This window comes from Anabas testudineus, chromosome 1, assembly GCF_900324465.2.
Source record: "Anabas testudineus chromosome 1, fAnaTes1.2, whole genome shotgun sequence".
NCBI lineage: Eukaryota > Metazoa > Chordata > Actinopteri > Anabantiformes > Anabantidae > Anabas > Anabas testudineus.
Window position 1 is genome coordinate 9,413,132 of NC_046610.1, and position 18,792 is coordinate 9,431,923.

At 38.4% G+C, this 18,792-nt stretch overlaps 2 protein-coding genes across 2 annotated transcripts in view; one reads left to right on the plus strand and one right to left on the minus strand.

Annotated features, from left to right (window-relative positions):
* Positions 1–2,937, plus strand: part of inpp4b (inositol polyphosphate-4-phosphatase type II B) — a 124,981-nt gene extending 122,044 nt beyond the window's left edge. Inside the window, exon 22 of the mRNA XM_026359898.1 lies at positions 1,682–2,937. Within this exon, the coding sequence (XP_026215683.1) occupies positions 1,682–1,814 (133 nt within the window). The 3' untranslated portion in view covers positions 1,815–2,937. The remainder of the gene's footprint in view (positions 1–1,681) is intronic.
* Positions 2,938–13,269: 10,332 nt separating this feature from the next.
* On the minus strand, positions 13,270–18,606 carry znf330 (zinc finger protein 330). Its single transcript, XM_026360095.1, has 10 exons — positions 18,546–18,606; positions 18,016–18,186; positions 17,909–17,928; positions 17,732–17,802; positions 16,877–16,953; positions 16,519–16,645; positions 16,321–16,425; positions 16,103–16,149; positions 14,726–14,843; positions 13,270–13,917 (listed from the first exon to the last, which is right to left on the minus strand). Exons 2-10 carry the CDS (start codon positions 18,133–18,135, stop codon positions 13,640–13,642), a joined length of 963 nt encoding a protein of 320 aa, XP_026215880.1. The 5' UTR covers positions 18,136–18,186; positions 18,546–18,606; the 3' UTR covers positions 13,270–13,639.
* Positions 18,607–18,792: the final 186 nt, after the last annotated feature.

Below are 18,792 nucleotides of genomic sequence, written 5' to 3' on the forward strand. Positions count from 1 at the left end.
TAATGCTCAGACAAAAAGAATGAAAGCACAATACAAATCTAAAACAAGGACAGAAATAAACAAATTCCAAACAAAGCTGTTTTAGTTCATACAAGAGCAAGTAATAACATAAAAAGTTATTACTTTAATCAGAACGAAATATTCGTGATACAGTGTTGAAGTGCAATAATTAGTTGTAGCTACAGTAATAAGCAGCATTGTGCACCCGCAGGAAGCTTAAGTAGAACGGACGGCAATTTACCTCTTTTTCAAGGGCACATCAGGTACACTAAAGGGTTTTATGTGTTCTCATATCGTGTGTCTGGAAATCGAGCGCTCTGACTCTTGTCCTACACCACATTAGGCTTTCAGACTGAAACATAATATTTTGATATGACTGAAGCATTAGGAGATAAAAGTTCATGTGTTGAGGTATTTTAAGGCTTTAAAACCTGAATAAATTAACCAGATCTTGGCATTTATGGGTTATTTTTTATGTTGGTTTGAATCTTTTAAAAAATTATATCTAAAGGAGAACTTAACGCATGAAAATGATTCTTCTTAATATTTGCCTGGTCAGAGAACAAAGGGTTTCTGTGAGCCAACACAAAACTAAACAACAGTTACAGAGACGGACCTCAAAGCGTTTCAAAAATGTCTGTGGGTAAAGAGCTTAGAGGAAAATAGCAGGCAAGCTTTGGGTGTGGTCCACATGTGCAGCAGCACTGTAAGGAAACCAAAGCAGATTTCCTCCTAATGCCAGATGATCAAACCAAATTATACCATGAACATCAACAATTCAGCATTAACTTTTAATAACCATACAATATAATCGGACATCAGCGATTTAAGCGTGTTTGCCATTGTAAATGAATGTGTCATAAGGTCCCACATAAAGTGAGAAAACAGATTGTACAATTCAAACCATCCAAACCCACACAGAAAAGAAAAATGTGTAGAAGTCACAGGTTAGAGTCACAGGAATGAGAGACAGTGAGGTTCAGTGTTGGGATAGTTACATGTCAAAAAACTATATTACAGATTATATATTGCTGTTTATCAAATGTAATGTTTAGGTGGAATATTACCTTCTAAGGCAATAACTAGTTACTTTCTAAGTTATTTCACTTACTGAACTTACTTACTTACTCACCTTTATAAAAAAAACCTGTCCAAGCCTTGCAAATCCTGTTGGTGATCAATTCCTGTCCCCTGCAGTCTACACGTATTTAGTTGAATTACACACATGTATGGCATTTTGTTGGCAAGTGGTGTGTTTCTTGTTAATTTTTCAGATAATAGAAAACTAATTTCAGAAGAATGTCGCTACCAGTTGGTAACAAATATGTATCACAGTAGTGTTTGGTCTGTTTTTCATGACATCACTAAAATAATTAATATTACATCATTAGATGGGTTTGTTCACCAAGTTGTAAGTTGCTGAATGTAAATGTAGAAGAATTATCATCATGTTCCAAATCCACTCCATATGATTTCATACTTCATAATGCATTTATGGATTTTTAACATTGTAAAAAAAATTCATACAAACATGCTAATAATTAGACACAGACTTTAAAATATCTTACTAAGAACATAAACATTTTGGCATTTGGATTTTTAAACTCATTTATGACTATTTTTTCCATTTTCTTTTCTTTTCTTCCCTCATTTCTCTTCACCTTCCTTATTTGACCATCAGAGAAGGATGTCGGATTGAGAACGTTCAAAAGAACATTCGATGCAGGAAATATGCCTTCAACATATTGCAGCTGATGGCCTTTCCCAAGTGCTACCGACCACCAGAGGGGACTTATGGCAAAGTTGACTCTTAAGAACAATAGCTGTGTTTGTGCATAATTAAAACAACTTGCAGGATGTTTTATTTTGTAGTGTTTGTTTGGATGCTCTGGTATGTAAGGGGGGGGGGGGTGTTGATTGAACTCAATTTGACAAACCTTTTGCTTGTAAATAATGAACTTTTTCTTCTTTGCCTTATTTTGATGACTAAAATATTGATCAACAATCCATGCAGTCCAGGCTGCATTTATTCGCATGAAGAATTTCTCCCTGGCAGCTTACCTTGTATGCTGACATAAAAAAAAAATCTATCTAAATGGATGTGTATGACTTGCAAGAGTATCATATTCCAAAAAATAACACAGAAAAGTTTTTCAGACATTGAGTTTACAAAACTAAGAAATAAACAGCCATGCTTCATTGATTTTTTTGGTATAAACATTGCTTTCTGCAATGACTTGTAAACTTTTTATAGTTGAATTTCATGTTTGCAGTTCTTGAATGATTGATCCGAACATATTCACATCCAAACTAAACTTACTCTGTATTGTTTCAGACTGTTGTAGACATAACTTAATTACTTTAAACCCAGCTATCCAGATTCTGTAAAAGTATTTTAAGGTTGAAGCCTGTTGCCTTTTTATATAACCGTTACATTTTCATAGCGGTTTCACTTTTTACATCTCAAGGTACAGCCAAGTGAAACCATCTGACGTGCAGCTGGAAATTAGAATAGAAATGGGACAGTGGACCATCACTTCTACATATGATAAAACAAATAAAACTATTTATTTTTGTATTTTAATATTGTATATTCTGAGGTTTTATACCTTGGATTTCAAAGCATTTTTGTTGTTATCCATTGCACATGTTATGGATATGCTTGCCTATTTAAAATTAAATAAAAGAATGGTTTGATGTGGATATTTGTTATAGAACGGGAAGCTCATTTGGTCACTAATGCACATGAAGAACACAGCTCACAACATCACAACAATAAGAAGACAGGTCTGGGCTTACCTCTAACATCCCTATGATCCTGCTGATCCAGTTCCTAATAACTGGCAGTGATGTTTTCCTGTTGATGTTTTTTTATAGCGACTACTTTCTGATCTCCAAATTCTTAAATTTTCTCAATAAAGCATGAACATCCTCTCACCAATGCAGTTTCACGTTGATATTGATCATATGACACGGTATATTTTCACTTAATTTTTATTCTAGACTGACGGCGCCGGAGGAAGGAAAACGTGGTGAAAGATATCCCTAATGGTCAACATTTTTAATGTTTTTGGCAGTGATGAGCTTTGGACCGTTCCTCCTGTTTGGCTGTGTGTTTCACATTGATATTTGATTATTAGCATTTATGAGTAACACGATAAAATAATACGGTTGTCCGTTTTTTCTTTAACCAGATGAAATCCTCATCTTCCATCTATAAGAGCTGTTGCTCTCTGTGTAGCACTCGGCAGGTCATAAGGCAGCTATTCCTGGTTGCATGAGAACCAAAATATTTACTCAGCTGGATGCACCCCAGCAGACGGAGACAGCTGATTCCCCAACGCCATCCTTCAGCAAGCCTGACATGGCGTGTACTCTCCAAGCAGTCATGACATCAATACCCTACTGCAAACATTGGAAAATGCAACACATGTATTCTCTCTTCTGTCATGCAGATCCCCGCAGCTAATCCGGCTATGCAGCCAGACTCTCGAACTGACCAAAGCTCTGCGTCCTAGCCTCAGCAATCACTAGCTGTCCACACACCCTCCAACCTGGTTCCACTACATTAGATGATCATCAATGTGATCAGGTGAATTGGTTTCATTCTAAGTAGATATGTAACAACTTGAATGAAAATCAAAAAGCTCAAACATGACCAAACTTCATTATTCTGTTCTGACCTCTGCATTTCTATAACCTCACTTGGAGAATGTTTGCCTCTTTCAGTATGTTAGTCAATTTGCCTCATCTCCAAATTATTACTTAAGCTTAAAATTAAGCTTCTTTATACATTTACAAGAAAGGTATTGCATTGAATTTCATGGTTTTCTGCATTAATTTGTCATAAAATCTGATCTGATCCTCATCTAAGTCAAGAGTATTAATAAATATGATGTGCCTAAAATAATAATACAAACAATTTTAACCTGTCATATCTTTATTGAGAACAACTATAAAACCTCAGTGCTAGTGGAAAAGTAAACCCAGCATACTTCTCTTGTTGGAATCTTGTTGAGAAGAAGAGTTTGTAGGTAGGATTAGAGCTACTTTAACTGACTAAAAACATCAAATGTTTTGAGTTTGCTCTGCACAAGAAGAATACACTTATGAGAGCCATATCTAACCCCAGCCAAAAGAAGCTTACAGAGGATCTACAAATAAGAACTGATAATTTACAAAACACTGGAAAGAGTTACAAAGGGATGTCAGAGATTCACCAGTCTACAGTTAGACAAACAATCTACAAATGGAGACACTTTGGGGCTGTGTCTACTCTACCAGCAAGTGGGCGGCCAGTTAAAATAACCCCAAGAGCACAACGAACACTCATCAGTGAGGTAAAGAAACAACCCTGAGTGATAGTCAAAGATTTAAAGGCATCATTTGAACTGGCTAACATCTGTGTTCATGAGTCTACAGTAGGTAAAACATTGAACAAGCAGGGTGTCTATGGCAGGACACCACGACGGAAGCTGCTGCTCACTAAAAAGAACATTAATGCACACTAGAGGTTTGCTAAAGAGCACATGAACACTCCACTGCAGACTGCAAAGTGTTTTGTGAACTGTCTATCATAAAAGTATCATCCCAATTATGAAGTATGGTGGAAGAAACATAATGATTTGGGACTGCTTTGCTGCATCAGGAACTGGTCAGCTGGCAGTGATTGAGGGGAAGACAAAAAAATATATATTCAGGATTATGTGAGAATGTCTGCACGTCAGCTGATATATTTCTAAGTGTTTTATTTTTTTTAATTTGGATGGTTATAACTGACAACTCAAGTTACAAAAATTAAGTTACACAAATTAAGTATCTCAGAAAATTAGAATATTGCTTAAGACCAGTACAAAGAAAGGATTTTTTAGAAATCTTGGCCAACTGAAAAGTATGAGCATGAAAAGTATGAGCATGTACAGCACTCAATACTTAGTTGGGGCTCCTTTTGCCTGAATTACTGCAGCAATGCAGCGTGGCATGGAGTCGCTCAGTCTGTGGCACTGCTCAGGTGTTATGAGAGCCCAGGTTGCTCTGATAGTGGCCTTCAGCTCTTCTGCATTGTTGGGACTGGCAAATCGCATCTTCCTCTTCACAATACCCCATAGATCTTCTATGGGGTTATGGTCAGGCGAGTTTGCTGGCCAATTAAGAACAGGGACACCATGGTCCTTCTACCAGATACTGGTAGATCTGGCACTGTGTGCAGGAGCCAAGTCCTGTCGGAAAATGAAATCTGCATCTCCATAAAGTTGGTCAGCAACAGGAAGCATGAAGTGCTCTAAAACGTCCTGGTTTAAAGTTGCGTTGACCTTGGACCTCATAAACACAGTGGAGCAACACCAGCAGATGACATGGCCTCCCCAAACCATCACTGACTGTGGAAACTTTACACTGGACCTCAAACAACGTGGATTCTGTGCCTCTCCTCTCTTCCTCCAGACTCTGGTACCCTGATTTCCAAGGGAAATGAAAAATTTACACATCATCATCAGAGAATTTTTGACCACTCAGCAGCAGTCCAGTCCTTTTTGTCTTTAGCACAGGCGAGACGCTTCTGACACTGTCTGTTGTTCAAGAGTGGCTTGACACAAGGAATGCAACAGCTGAAACCCACATCTTGCATACGTATGTGCAAGTGGTTCTTGAAGCACTGACTCCAGCTGCAGTGAACTCTTTGTGAATCTCTCCCCTTTGAATGGGTTTTGTTTCACAATTCTCTCCAGGCTGCGGTTATCCCTGTTTCTACCGCATCTTTTCCTTCCCTTCGCCTCTTGTTCTTGGACACAGAGCTCTGTGAACAGCCACAGCCCACAGAACCAGACTGAGAGACCATTTAAAGGCCTTTGCAGGTGTTTTGAGTTAAATAGCTGATTAGAGTGTGGAAAAATCCTTTCTTTGCATTGGTCTTAAGTAATATTCCAATTTTCTGAGATACTGAATTTTGGGTTTTCATTAGTTGTCAGTTATAATCATCAAAATTAAAAGAAATAAACACTTGAAATATATCAGTCTGTGTGGAATGAATGTATACATTATACAAGTTTCACTTCTTGAACGGAATTAGTGAAATACATCAACTTTTTGAAGTGAATTTTATGACCAGCACCTGTAGTTTTATATATTACTCTTGCTTTATGCACATCTCTCTGGCCTCCAATAGCAATCCTACACAGGCTTAATTCTCCTTTGACCTCTGATGGCCTCCTCCAATAACCTTCTCTTACTTCTAAAGGCCATTTTGTCTCGTTAGATTTTCGTTCTATTTCCGTATCCTTTGTTTTTTACTTGGTTACTACTGCTGTGTCTTCTTTTTGCCTATTTTATTATGCTACATCATGAACTGTTAGATACTTTACTTCTTTTCATATTGCCTACTGTATCCTCGCTGTCCTAGTTCTTGCAAGGCTGCTCTCATATTTGTGGTCTATCTACCAAACATCTTGGTTTTCACTTGACAAATGTTTACAGTATATACTGATTTATCGACCTTTCCTTAGTGAAATGATGCTCTGGCAAAACTTCAGTAAGTAAAATCTTTTACTCTCACTCTCTGCTGGGATTCAGTTCTGCTTTCCCACACTGGCAAAAATTCTTTTCAGTCAAATTTGTGGTCACCGCCTCTGGTCAATAACCATTGTCTTAGCATCAGCACATCAAGTCCATTCTTTAAATATCACTGTCAAGAACCCTGAATATAAATTATGCACAATTTAAAACTATTTTATAATGAAGGAAACGTTTATTAGTTTCATGCATTCTGGTGAGTAAATCCACATTCAGACGGACTTTAGCCCTACATGGGAAAATGCAGCCCTCTCATGCATATTCTGAATTCCTGCCTTCTTGTATTGAATGAGGTCAGTGTGGCAGCACAGCAGGGACAGCCTTGGTTCAACTTTCAAGGGAGATGTTCAATGTGTATTTCTATTGCTTACTTTACAATCACCTTGGGAGCAGATAAAATAATTCAAACATGATAAATCTAAAATCCTATCTGACAGTGTGATAAATGATTAACTCAAATTGGAATCCAAACTGAATCTTAACACGCTCAACCCAACGCAGCTTATTACACCGAACATAAACCTAACAACACAGAGCATCTTTAACAACTGAAGAATCGTGTGAGAACATAAGACAAAGATTAAATAAAAAATAAAAAATAAAAAACTATATAGTTAAGATGTTATTTACTGGAGTCAGCAGATGAAGGTGCTGGAGTTCATTGGACACTGCTGTATAATGGGAATTACATTCAGTAGTGTTTAGCAAGGAGCTTAATAATTATGTACATTTTATGTATAGTACATACTGCTACTGTATGCTGCCTCATAATGCATTTCTCAAAACTGTACAACTGAAGGGCAAATTGTGACACAGTTAAAAACAATTGTAGATGTAGTACTGTCATTGAATACACTTCAACTGTTATTACATATAATATTTAGTGTGAAGTGTGTGTATTATAAAATAATACATGCATAACACTTATATATCCCTAAGGATGACATTAGCCAAGTCACAATGTTAATTTACAAAATTAGCAAACAGAGACACAATTATTTACATTATATATAAATATATACAAATACATATTTGTAGCTTACAGTGCATTTTACATATTCCTCTGTGCATTCATTTTTTCCAAAAGAGTTTTTAGTCTGTCCAAAAATGTGGAAGTGTTTTTAAGAGAGTATGTTTCGCACGCTGGACATCCATCCTAAGATTCAAAGAGACACAAATAATATGTAAAACATTACTAAAATTAATTTTAAAAAGTGATAAAACAAATCACTTGTCATCAACTGTGTAATTTAGTATTTTGTACTTATGTTAAAAACAAAATCATGTTTTAGCACTGATTTCTTTTTTTGCATACACACACAGGAAATTTTATAGATACTTTATCTGTAGTTATGTGAGAATGACGGGTATTCCTTTAAAATGGCATTTTTACTACAAACAGACACTTTAAGGAAGCTTTTGTAAACCGAACTTACATTGGGAGGTTGCAGAAACTCATTAAATGAAATGATGCATTTTGTTGCTTGATCCTCAATCTCTTCTTCATCGAGGACCATGATCAGCTCCAACATGTAACATTTGAGTGACATGTTTTCACAATTATTCTAGGACACAAAGAAATACTTTGTTATCGACAAATACATCAGCAGATTTATTTCATTAAGAGGCACAAGAATTCCCATGATTTTCTGATCTTGGTTTACCCAGTTGTCAGCTGCAGCAGGAAAGAAACTCTTAAAATTTACTGTGCACTACCTGCACCAATCAACAGACAGACATAGTTGGCAACTAACTGGTGAACATATCAAGTAGAAACATGTCTATTCACTACTTCATATAGCCTAGTAGGACAAACTCGATGTGGGCACATTAAGATTGCCTTTAAATGAATAATGAGTGATAAACAGCAACAGGAAACAAATACACCACTAGCCTTGCAATATACTGTACATTGTTGGATTTAATATGTAGACATGGATCATCCTCCAGTTGTAAAGAGGTTGTCAGGCTTAGAAAGCTCAGACAAACAAAGTTGCTGCACTTAATTGCCCACAACAAGCCTAAACCAGCAAATGTTACGGGTATCATTCTGTAAAAAGCTCCTTACAATAAGAAAAGCAACGGGTGACGAGACAAATGTTAATGTTTTTATATAGTTTTTACTTGATTGCTTCAGTTTTAAGTATTTAAATAAGACTTGTTTTCCTTAAACGTGTTGCCAACTCCTTGTTAAATGATGCCATCGCCTAATTAGCATAATTGTCTATTTGAGTGTAATTGTAATGGTAATAGTTGGAGAGAGGAGAAACGTTGTAGGAGAAATAAAGTGAGTAAAACACCATAAATATGTTCAGAACTACAGATTAACTTTCTTTTTTTCCGCTGAAATAAGCTTCTCAAAATAACTTCTTGACTTTTAGACTTTATCGACACCCACATTGAATCAGTCTCATCCTGTATTGTTAAATGGTAGAATATCAAATTGAATTGAAAGACACTAGCTATTTCCAGCTCTTTCAACTATATCACACAGTTTTTTTTATCATGGCTGGAGTTTGTTCACCTGCTCACATCAACACTGATGAATTAGCAGCATATAGTTGAAAGCACTGGAACCTTTATGACAGTTCAAATCAATAATTAACTTTTATACATGTGTCCTATGTAACGTACATTTTTCTAACTGAAATCAAAATGGAAACTGTCCAACTTACTTTAATTTCATCAACTGACGGAGCATACAGCATAGCATCAGATTTCCTAAGGGTACTCTACAAGAAAAGGGTCAACACATTATCAGATGACATACAAACGTGAGGTTGGTAAAAAATAACAAATATTTTATTTGATAACATTTCTTACATTATTTTTTTCTATCAGCAGGTTCAAGCAGGCCTGTAATTGTTGTATTTCATCTCCAGACGCAGCACAAATGGACATACTCAAGAAGCTTTAAAAGAATAAAGAGACAGTAATTAATATCAGTGTACTGTAGCCTACTATAGATCCTTGCAGGATATTAAAGGGCACGTTCTGCACCTTCACCACTAGGTGTTCCTAAATCTGTCACACAGCACTCTATGCTTGGATGGGTGTAGAACCAATGTTGTATTTGGGTAGTGTCTGCATTTAAGTGTAAAATCCAGTATTTATCTGTAGACAATCAAGTTGGACACCGTATGCCTACCTCACAACTAAGAAACAAAGCCACACCTGAGTTTTGTGGCTCTCTCGGCACAGGTTACAGGTCGACTGGAACTGGACTCCTGTCTAGAAATGATATAAAGACAAGTTTGCATGTCATTCTACAAGAAGCTGTTTTTAATGTAAACCATGTGACCATTGACCATGTTTTGCAGCTTTTAGTCTGCTCCCCAGTTGAATTTTAAGTGAGTTCTCCATGAAAGGCTTCTTTCTTTCTCTGGTTAAACAGAATCACAGGTTCTCTCTGTAAGTGCTGAAACTCGTCTGAATATGTCATTTTAGATTCTGGTGTCTACTTCGCTGCCTACACATGTTTGTTCAGAGAAAAACATATGTTTTCTGGTCTGCTGTGGTTTTTCCATCTCTACGGACAGAGAGTCTACTGTGTCTCACCTGTGTTTTCAAAGAGGCGGCGATTACGGCTCCGACCTCCGATGGAAACATGGCAGCATGACATGCCACACGGATCCATCTAATCAACCTTTACATGATCCAAATGAGTTTAACACCAGCTAACCAACAGCCTCAAACCCGATTCTGTTCATCTCTCAGACACACTTAGGTACCTGTAATTATATCCATATAATCTCTACTTTCTTCATTTCATTTTCTGTTATGCACGGCTGGTGTAATTCCATGTCTTGCTAAATCCTACGTAGTCTAAGGCAATAATTGTGGGGGATAAGCAAACATCATTATGCCACACTGGCCACACACAACTCCACTGGGACTGGAGCCAGATAAAGCTAGAGCTCAAATAGCAAAGTTGTTGTCTCTTTGTGAACTCATAGTAAATAATAGAATTTGTTTCTACATACATTTTAAATTTTGACATTGATTTTGCTTTTAAATCTTTTTGCACCCAAACTATCTAAGGACTCATTATGAAACAGATTATGAAACAACTGGGACCTGGTCACAGACATCGAAAAATGCTGCCCCAGCCCTGTTACAGCTAGATGTTGAACTTTATCCCCTTAATGTTATTTAATTTAATGTTTTCTTTGTGTCTGGTATGTGAAAAGTGAAGAACACTGTGTGAAGAATTGTTGGTATTTAAACTTAGAACTCCCTGCTGGGGAAAGAGCTGCTCCATCAGGTTTATCCCGTAAACTGTCATTATTAACCTCAAGCAAATAAAAAACAACATTTTACAATTAAAGTCAAGGTGCTGCTGCTGCTACACGGGGTAGCAAGTCCGCTTTTGTGACTTTAACTGTCTTCTGGCCTTGTCCTCTTTGGCAGTCGGCTGCCACCACAATCTGCGTAACTAATCACTCTTATCGTCTACATAGCTGCACACTAATGTTTTTATTTTTAGATTTGTCCTTTATTGGACAACTCTCCACTGTGTGGAGCGCACACACTGGACAGGATGGATGTTCCGATGTTTTCAACAGTCACAACATTTGCTCCGTATAGCTCGCTCCACAGCATAGTGGGAAAATCACTCCTTTGAAGTCTGTTTTTACTGATCTGGTGCCACAGCAGGAAATGTTTCTAGGCTTATATTTGCTCTCCAGTCAGACAACGAACAATTAAAAGTAATATTTTCAATAACTGTCTGAAAGTGAGCCATGACAAACTTTGCATAGTGATTTAAAGAATGATTGGGAGGAACATTACAGATTTACTAGAACAACTTCCTGAATTAATTTTCGGTTTTGTTTCTCAGCAATAAGACTGCTGGAGTAAACGCCCAATTTGCTGCTTTGTTTTTTTTACCTCCTGGTGTCATAAGTGAAGAGTCTTTTGTCACTTTATGTTTTTTTGTCACCTGTATGTAACTTTATTGGTTTAAGAGTTGAGAACAGTCTTTCGGGTTAACAATTAGGATATTAGAAAACGAATATACAGCATTCTTTGGTGTTTGTGGATTTCTATACTATGCATCAAAACACTACGAATTCAGTCATGTAATGTTATGATGTTATTTTATTTTTACTTTACTATGTATGTTTGTCTTTATTTCCAATGCAAGTTCCACTGTTTATGAAACAATTAAGCCGCCAGTTGGCGTCTGTGTTTTGTTTTTCCACAGGACATGTGGTGCTGCATTAGCTCAGGTTCAGGCTTTAAAATCAGAACCAAGGGTCATGTTCCAATGGTAACCATGAGACAAACGAGGAAAACATGGCTCCTTTCTGTGGTTTTCTAGCTATGTCCAAGACAAAAGACTCTTCTTACTTCTTTTACTGCACTGCAGTTTGGTGCTGCTGGATGTTTTTGGTATTAGTCACTATATTTTTTCACTATATTGAACGTTAAGGGAGCTCAGCTGATAATACTAGTTTACCAAGCTTTTAAATAAGTGTAAAGTGACTGAAGTGGTCATTTCTGTATAAATAACTTTACATTTTCTTTGCCCTACACTATGTTAATTTAAAATGTAATGCTGTTTTACATTGTTTTTTTAATGAATGATCTGTACTATTATACATTTTAGAGCATGTACTCAGTACTTTTACTTAAGTAACATGTAAGTACTTGCAACTTTACTCAAGTATTGAGTTTATGTACATTTACCACCTCTGTTAAGTAACACTTTGCCTGCAGAATAGTGATTAAATATTTAGTTTTATTTCTACTGTAAAGGTCCCGGTGTTAGTGATATTGTCCAAAGAGGAGATAAAACGTCTTGTTTCTAAGCTTCATGTGAATTCTAGTCTTCTGGGATGTTTTTCCGTCCTGACCCTGAAGAAAATGCTGCAGCACGTACACTTATCTTCAAGTTCAGTCACAGGTGTTGCTGAAAAAATATAAACAAATGAAAAACCTGACACGCAAATGCCACGTAACTAAAACAGGGCACTTGTTTGTTTAGTCAAACTCGATCTATTTACAACACAGAGGAGGAGCCTGGAGAGCAGATCACGTCCTCTGCACAACTGAAAGTGAAAGTAAGCTCCAGCTGTCCTGGCGTTTCTCTGGTTTAACCAAATAACCATAAGGCTGCACGTTTCACCGTGAGCTGCCTCCATGTCGCCCCTGGACCCACGTGGTCGCCAGGTGGACACACCTCCGACAATTACGCATGACTTCGCTGCTGCCGGTGCGAACTTTGACACCTTTCAACGTGGCTACATTAAACGGTACTAGTTCCACACTACAAGTCCGAACCTGGGCTCCGATCACTGCGCAGGTCGGTTCTACCTGTCCCACACCTGGAAAGTGATCTTACCAGTCGCTGGTCCTCGGGGCATCTGAGCTGGACGAGGATCAAGTGGAGCGCCGTCATGAAGTCTGTCATCTGAGCAGCGCCAGCGGTTGAGCTCCTTCCCAGCAGAGCAACAAGCTGAGATCACATTTTTGCATTTCACGTGTTACAATGAAGCCGTTTTGTCTCATTGGTGTGTGTCCGGTGTTGACTCTTCGATGCTGTCTTGATGTCGCTCCAGCGCCAACATCGACTCGCACACACGCCCAACAGCGTCATGCTGAGCTGAAGTTCACTCCTCCTCTGATTCGTCACCGTTTTACACATCGAGTCGTCGTCTCTCTGCACTTGAGCAGCTCAGAGATTTGTAAAATCAAGTCAACATCAAATGCTCCATCGGGGTTTTCAGGTTTTTATTAGTGAATCACATGTCTCGACAAAGGCTAATGACAGGGATCAGGACAACGTGTGAAGATGATTACTCACCCTTTGTGTTGTGTAATTAAAGGTTAACCGTGTCAAATACACTATAAGCTCCTCAGGACAACTGAATGTATTGAACAGTAACAGAGATCGTGGTCAGAACTCTTCATTTCTTACACTGTGTGGTACAAACTCATCCAGACGTGTTATTACAGGTGGTGTTTTTACTTTCTTTATAATATTCAACAGTATTTGGAGCCAACACATTCTCAATTATTATTGATTTGTTACACATGGATCTGATCTACAGGACTGTCGAGGCTCTCTCTAAGCAGCAGTCCCATCCAGTTTAAGACTGGCAAGAGAACCTGCAGCTGTGTCCTCTTCACAGTCCTCTTCCTCCTCATCATCTTCCTCCTCCTCCTCATCTTCCTCATACTCATCTTCGTCGTCCTCCTCGTCCTCCTCGTCCTCTCCGTAGTCGTCCTGCTGGTCTCTGCCTCCGGACGCCAGATTCTTCCAGTAGGAATCGTAGCCCGATGCTCCGTCGTAATAATCGTCGTCATCGTCGGCTCCAGCCTGACGACCGAATTTCAGCGTGCGAGCTGCAGAACACACACAACAGCATCGTTACAGTATCAGGGAGGACGAGAAGACAGGTTGACTGTGGTTCAGCTGCAGTATTGCATGACAAGAAACAGTTAAAGACTCTAGGTGTAGTTTTGTAAACATCATACTTAGTGTTTTTCATCCAGATAGATTTAATTTAATCAAACTTTAATCTTGATTTTATTATGTTTATTGTTCTGTGTAACTACAGTAATAAACTGCACATGTACACACAGTGTCAGAGCATATAATGTCAATATTGTAAAGCTGTTCTGACGTGACTACTGACATCTGCTTTATGAGCAGACTGTCAGCAAAGCTCCTTGAGGCAACCTTTCTTTTCACTTTTATCTGTCTCAGTCTACGCAAATGCAGATTACGGCAGAGCGTCTGAGAGAAGATGAGTCCCGACGTGACCAACGGGTACGAGATTTAATTTCACTGTGCTCGGTTTACTTTCTATTGTTAGGATGCACCTTTAAGCTTAATGAATCTCTGGCATCACATTCGCTTTGTTGTAACTGAAGTAGTCAGAAAACTAAACAGTGATATTTGTTCAGATGGATCTATTGTTGTTCATTATTAGTGAAAATAAGGTCACAAGAAATTGTGAGTTGATGTTTCATAGTAAATAAACTTTATGGGAAACAAATTCATTTCATGGAAATTCACTTCATTTTCATTTTCAAAATCCTTACTCAGCAGGGAAGTTGAGGGTGGTGCAACTTCCTCCAAAGTACTGTGCTAAAAGAACAACAACTTCTGGGCGGTTTGTGGAGGTTTGGAGGTTTGTGTGTGACTCACTAGACATGCTGAGGTCTTTGGTCTCCTGAGTCTCGTGGCCACACTTGGGACACGGAGGAGCTTTTCCCTTCTCCTGTTTGAAGACCTTACTCTTGGCATGGTCGTCACAGTAACAGGCCTGAAAATCATCACATTGAAATGTTATTACACCAGCATAACGTTGATATATGGCTCCAGCTCTCTTTTCGGAAATGCCATCACTGTTCAGGCACGCATTACTTGTGTCCTTATTCTTATCTCAACCACAGAGCTCTTTGCCTGCATGTTGAAAATTTGCCACCTGCACCCCCCCCCTCCTCTTCTGTTCACTTACATTACATTTTAAATTAAGCCCCTTTCACTTTTCATATGTTCCAGTGACTATCTTCTGCTTTCACTTAACAACTAGATTGTACTCTACATTCCAGCCCTTGTTTTACTGGCCAATGTGTCACCACTACTTGGCTCATGAACTATAATTTTTTTTTTTTCCAGGCCTTGAACTAGGAGAACTGCCTATTCTGGCAATTTAAAATGTCTTGTTTTAATCTAAGCCCAGAACGTTTTCTTTTCTTGGCTATTGGAAGTTTTTAAGTCACAAAATCTCTTAAAAAATGCACAAAACTCTTTTTTTGTGCAACAATTTATGCTAACGATCATCTAGTCAGCAAGTAAGAGGCATCAGCAATCTTTAGGTTTTTAAGACCTAAATTTCATGTGGTTTCTCAAACCACTCAGTGGTGCAGGGTCACGTGTACGTTTTTTTCTTCTTCTTTTTCGACCAAAACACTCACGATGTCAGAACATACTCATCTGCCAAACATTACAGTTGTATTTTTGAACACATCGACTTCTTGTCCTGACCCTGTCCCCCATCTCTTCTCGTGTGGCCAATACGCACAGCAAAAATGTTTACATCAAACATGTGTAAATCTGTATGCGAGTACTGTTATTAAGAAAAACAACTCCAAACGTAGCAGGCCTCTGTGTGTGTATATGTTTCTGCTTATATTGACTGTGATGATTGACAACTTAAGGCTACCTTATTTTACCAGTTCAGTTCTAAAGACTTCTAAACAATCAACGGGGAAATTAAGAACTTCTTGTAAGAGACTCAGTTTCATCCTTGAGGGTGTTTTTTCTGATTGGGTTTTTTTTTCTGCTATTTAGTAGGAAGTTTTGTGTTTCAGTCTTTCACTTCGTTCCAAGAATATTTCCTGTTATGGGCAAAACTGAAAGTACAACTAAACAAAGATAAAAATTTTATGTGGCTGAAAGAAGATGTGGGTTGTTGATTTTTGTTTGAGAACAAATTTGTGATGTAATTTGATAAAATAAGTATTTTTTAGTTGAATAATCCACTGTATTTTTGAAGTTAATGGTAAATGCTCCCCTCACCTTGCAGCGCAGGCAAGAGTGTTGTCCTAATCTGTTGCAGGAAACACCTGCAATGTAACGTGAGAAAAGGCAGAAAAAAATGTTAACAATCACATTCTCTCTGCTACACATTTACCCTCTGGGTATTATTTTTTGGATGAATAAGATAAACTTCACTTTCCACATTAGCCTCAAAGAGCCAGTGAATGATGGTATGAAAGGGAGACTGAGTGACTCACATTTGAATGTTTCTGCCTGAAGGACTTGGCAGCTTGCCTGGTGCTCAAATTGATCATCCTCACATAAAAAGTTTTGACAGAAGGAACAACGGAAGATTCGTCCTCCTGTTCAAACAGTTAAAACAAGCAGTAGTGTTATTTTTTTATTTTTTATGCGTGAATGTGAGCAGGTGAATTTGAATCAGATGGGAGTCTTACCATGATCCCAGACACCACGGTCACACTCAATGCAGTCTGCATCAGTCAGGGGACATGCACAAGCGTGAGTGCTCAAACATTTCCTTCCGTGGCACACCCAAGCTTCACAGAAGTCGCATACTGCTCCCTTTTATTATCACAAAAAAAAAAAAGAATTGCTGCTCACTGTGTCCTGTGCCACTGTATACGCCTTATACTAAATCTATGAGGTTATAGTTCCCCCGAGTCAAATTCATTTTTATTGTCTCCCGTTAGAAAATTGTGTTTTGCATTGAAGACATTGCTGCATGAAACAGACATTACACAATAAAAACAAGTTATCATCAAGTGTGTCAGTTCAGAAATGTTGCTCACTTACCACCATGGCCATCCCAGTGCTGTGGACGCCTGGATGTTTGATGACACAATCTGATGATTTCATGCACTTGGTTTTGCCTAATGAAAAAAACATGACGTTTAACAGTTCAATGAGGTGTCACAACCTGTTTAAATGACATCGTGTGTGAGACTTCTGATATTATTTTTCTATTATTATGATGGTAAATGTTTCTGCAGTGCATTATTGACATGAAGTACTGTCCTGACACAGTGCCATCCTTGATACCTTCCCAAGAGGGCGCCACAGCAGAATAATTTACTTCTGCTTGAAGAGGAAGAACTACAGTTTTAGGAAACAGCTCAGCCTCTTTGTTTGAATGTATTTATCATTTAATTTCACAGAAAATGCTTTTAAGTAGAAAAATGTTACACTCTAAGTGTTTAGAGACTTGTGTTTTGAATATTTTGTCCACCCTATTTATATCAGTCTCAGCTAGATAACAGTATAATGATAATTGATACTTTATTATTCCCCTTAGGGAAAGTTCTTTGTGGACTGGCTGCCCCCTTGAGGCGTCAAGGGTTCAGGGTTTTGTGTCTTGTCCAAATCCAAGTGAGCCACGGTCGCCCCCTCTTTGAAGTTCTCGCACAGTTCAACATCACCTGTGAATTACTACTGTAATACACAGCATTAACTTTAACCGTGTGTACCTAATGAACTATCAGCTTATATGCTCTGTATTTTTGTTGAGGATTGACGTCATCATGGGAAGACACACAGGTTAGGACACAATCAGAAAGATCTGAGCGAACATGTTTCTGTTTTTGTCCAATACCTCAGATTAACTGTTGTTGTGAAGTGCGTATAACGACTTTCACTGCTTGGTTTACTCACCACACTGAGCGCAGACAGGCAGTTTCTGCACCGAGTTACAGAAATAGCAGAAAGCTCTATTCTTCTGTTTTCTACCAGGGAACATTGAAAAAAAAAAAAAAAAACATGTTAGTAATAGTAGTAATCTACTTATACCTGTACCTGGAAAGTGTTAAATGAAGCACTGCATTTACTTACCTCTGACATTTGTCACATTCCTACAACACAGAACACAATAATGTCACGATTACATAAATTAACTAACAGCATAATGACATTTAGGCTCTGCTGCAGCTCATATCTACCATGTTGGAGTTGCAGGGGTGTTTGGCCACATCCACATGTTCCCGGTTGGCTCGACTCTGTTTCTCTCGCTCTCTGCGACTCTCTGCCTTTTTCCGAGCTCCGGTTTTCTTCTTGGGCATTTCTACCTCAGTGGGCAGGTCTCCACAGAGCTGCTTTCACTTCAGGTTCACCTGCAAACACGGAACACCCGGCTGATCGAGTGAAACTGTTAGCTACCACACCTGTGATGAAGAAGGCTAACGTTAACAGATGACAGCTATATTTCTAGGGTTTTCCATTCGCCTTCTGTAATTAAAAAATAACATTTGAGGTACAGTACATCGCTAGGACACGTGGCACATTATCAAGCCAAACATGCACGACAAAGTGTTTAAATCGTTTGTGTTATTATTAACGTGCTGTTCAGTCAGAAGACACGGACGATAAAATGACACGAAGACTTGAACCCGTCAAAGTGTCAAGTTTGAGCCGTGTAGCTGTTTTTACAGCTGTCATCTTACATTTAGTGTGATTTACAGGAACATCTTACCGTTCAGATCAGCGCCGCCACCGCCGCTGTTGTGTCCGGTCTGAAAATCTGTTCGGGGTGAAACATACTGTTGAACAATTAGTTCCGTGCTACCTAAATGTGAAACTACAGTGAACCCGAGTTTTTCTTTTTATCTGCAAATGCGAGAAGTAATTAAGTGCATAAACTCGAGCAGCGTGCTTAATACGTTTACTCCCCTAAAACACGTATAACTCTACACAACCTGGTAAAGGCTCACAGCCTAAAG

Coding starts and splice junctions, on each gene's coding strand:
- znf330 (XM_026360095.1), bottom strand. CDS start 18,135: ATGCCCAAGAAGAAAACCGGAGCTCGGAAAAAGGCAGAGAGTCGCAGA. Junction 17,803..17,908: donor GAATGTGACAAATGTCAGAG/GTAAGTAAATGC, acceptor GTTCCCTGGTAG/AAAACAGAAGAATAGAGCTT. Junction 16,426..16,518: donor CCGTGGTGTCTGGGATCATG/GTAAGACTCCCA, acceptor CTGTTTGAACAG/GAGGACGAATCTTCCGTTGT.